The sequence below is a fragment of the Zingiber officinale genome, chromosome 11A, assembly GCF_018446385.1.
Source record: "Zingiber officinale cultivar Zhangliang chromosome 11A, Zo_v1.1, whole genome shotgun sequence".
NCBI classification, from domain to species: Eukaryota; Viridiplantae; Streptophyta; class Magnoliopsida; order Zingiberales; family Zingiberaceae; genus Zingiber; species Zingiber officinale.
In genome coordinates this window covers 8,598,352-8,600,055 of record NC_056006.1, presented here as the reverse complement: position 1 = coordinate 8,600,055, position 1,704 = coordinate 8,598,352, and the positions used below count along the sequence as shown (strand labels likewise).

Below are 1,704 nucleotides of genomic sequence, written 5' to 3'. Positions count from 1 at the left end.
GTAGAGAGAAAAAATAAAATTAGTAAATATTAAGATAGAAAAAATAATATAAAAGTGAAATAAAAAGAAGATTTTTTTTTAAAAAAAAATTAAAGATAATATAAATTTTAGGATAACTGATATATAGTGACAAATAATTATTTAAATTTAATAAAATGAAAAATCTATTTTAAATTTTAAAGATATTATAGAAAAATTAAAGTGTGAAATTTATGGACTCGGCTATCATTTTTATTATATTTTTTTTTGTTGCTTATTTTTTTTGCAATATCTTTTTGTCTCCTTAATTATGTGATTAATATTATGATTAATTAATTAATCAATGTGGGCCCGTGATTGATTAAGCAGCACCAGTTCGGCCATGGCTCCCATGGAGCAGCGGCCGGACTGCGCCGCCGCCGCCGCCGACCACCACCACAAAGACAAGAACAACTCCTCCCCTTCCACCACCCAGCAGAGATCCATCATTCCCACTGGAAGACGTCGGACCACCCTCGACTCCCCTCACCGGAGCGATCCCCGGCAGGCGCCGTCGCCTTCAGGCCCCGTTCCAAATTACCTCAAACCCACCCAAAGCTCCGCCCGTCAAACCTCCGTTAGCGCTCCTGGTGGCTACAAGGACAAGAAGCCACCGCCGATACTGAATCCTCCGGCCAACGCACGTAAATTTGCTCCGCCGGAGCAGAGCAAGTCCGCTGCTGCGTCGCCGACGTCTAAGACGTCACCCAAGGGCCTCGCACCTCCGGCGAAAAGAAAGCCCTACGTCACGTCGCCGACGACCAAGACATCACCCAAGGGTCTCACGCCTCCAGCGCCGAGCAAGCCCACCGGCGGCGCCACCACGTCGCCAAAGCATCCCCTGCTACCGGCGCAGAGCAAGCCCAAATGTGGCGCCACCACGCCGACTAAGCATCCTCTGCCACCGGGCCATAGCAAGTCAGGCACAGCGTCACCGGCGAAAATGATGTCGCCCAAGCGGATACTTCCTCCGCCGAAGCCTCGCGACGGCGCTTCGCTCTGGAGAAAAATCAAGCAATCCAAGCTCCTCGCCGGCGCTGCAGGCGCCTGCAAAACCACCGCCGGTGAGCCTAAGAAGCCGCATACGCGGACGAGGACGGTTTCGATGGGCTCGATAGAGTTTCAGGCGAAGGCAATGCTCCCGCGTCGAGGTGGCGGGATGAAGGCGGGGGGCGACAAGAAGGAGAAGGAGGCGAGGAAGGGCCAACCGCAACCGCAACCACAACCGCCGCCGGCTGAGGAGCCCACTCCGAAGAATAACGTGAAGGCTCTCGTGGGCGCGTTCGAGAACGTAATCTCTCTTATGGACGAGACCACGCCGAAGGACGCCGGAGACGACCAGCGTGTCGGCCACCACGAGGCGGCGGAAAGCGATCAACTCGGTCAACACAGGGAGTAAGAACGGGACAAACAAAGTCAAAGTCAAAGTCAAAAAAATGGTGACGTGGCGGAGTGGATGGGAAGGAATGATTCATGGGATCCTTGAATTTGGCAACACTTTTTTATTTTATTTTGTTTTCAAAAACAAAATATGTATGTCTTGCTAACGTGCATTTGAGTAACTTCCATGGTATCTTATATTGTATTATTCTAATTCTTTAAACTGTTGGCATATTTAAAAAACACAAGGTCAAAAAGTTTTTTTTTATTTATATTATTTTTAAAAGAATATTTTATCTTAGAAAA

General features: G+C 48.1%; 1 protein-coding gene across 1 annotated transcript; it reads left to right on the top strand.

Moving 5' to 3' along the window:
- Positions 1 to 361: 361 nt before the first annotated feature.
- Positions 362 to 1,417, top strand: LOC122031202 (nascent polypeptide-associated complex subunit alpha, muscle-specific form-like). The gene has a single exon (XM_042590348.1). The coding sequence runs from the start codon at positions 362 to 364 to the stop codon at positions 1,415 to 1,417; it is 1,056 nt and encodes a 351-aa protein (XP_042446282.1).
- Positions 1,418 to 1,704: the final 287 nt, after the last annotated feature.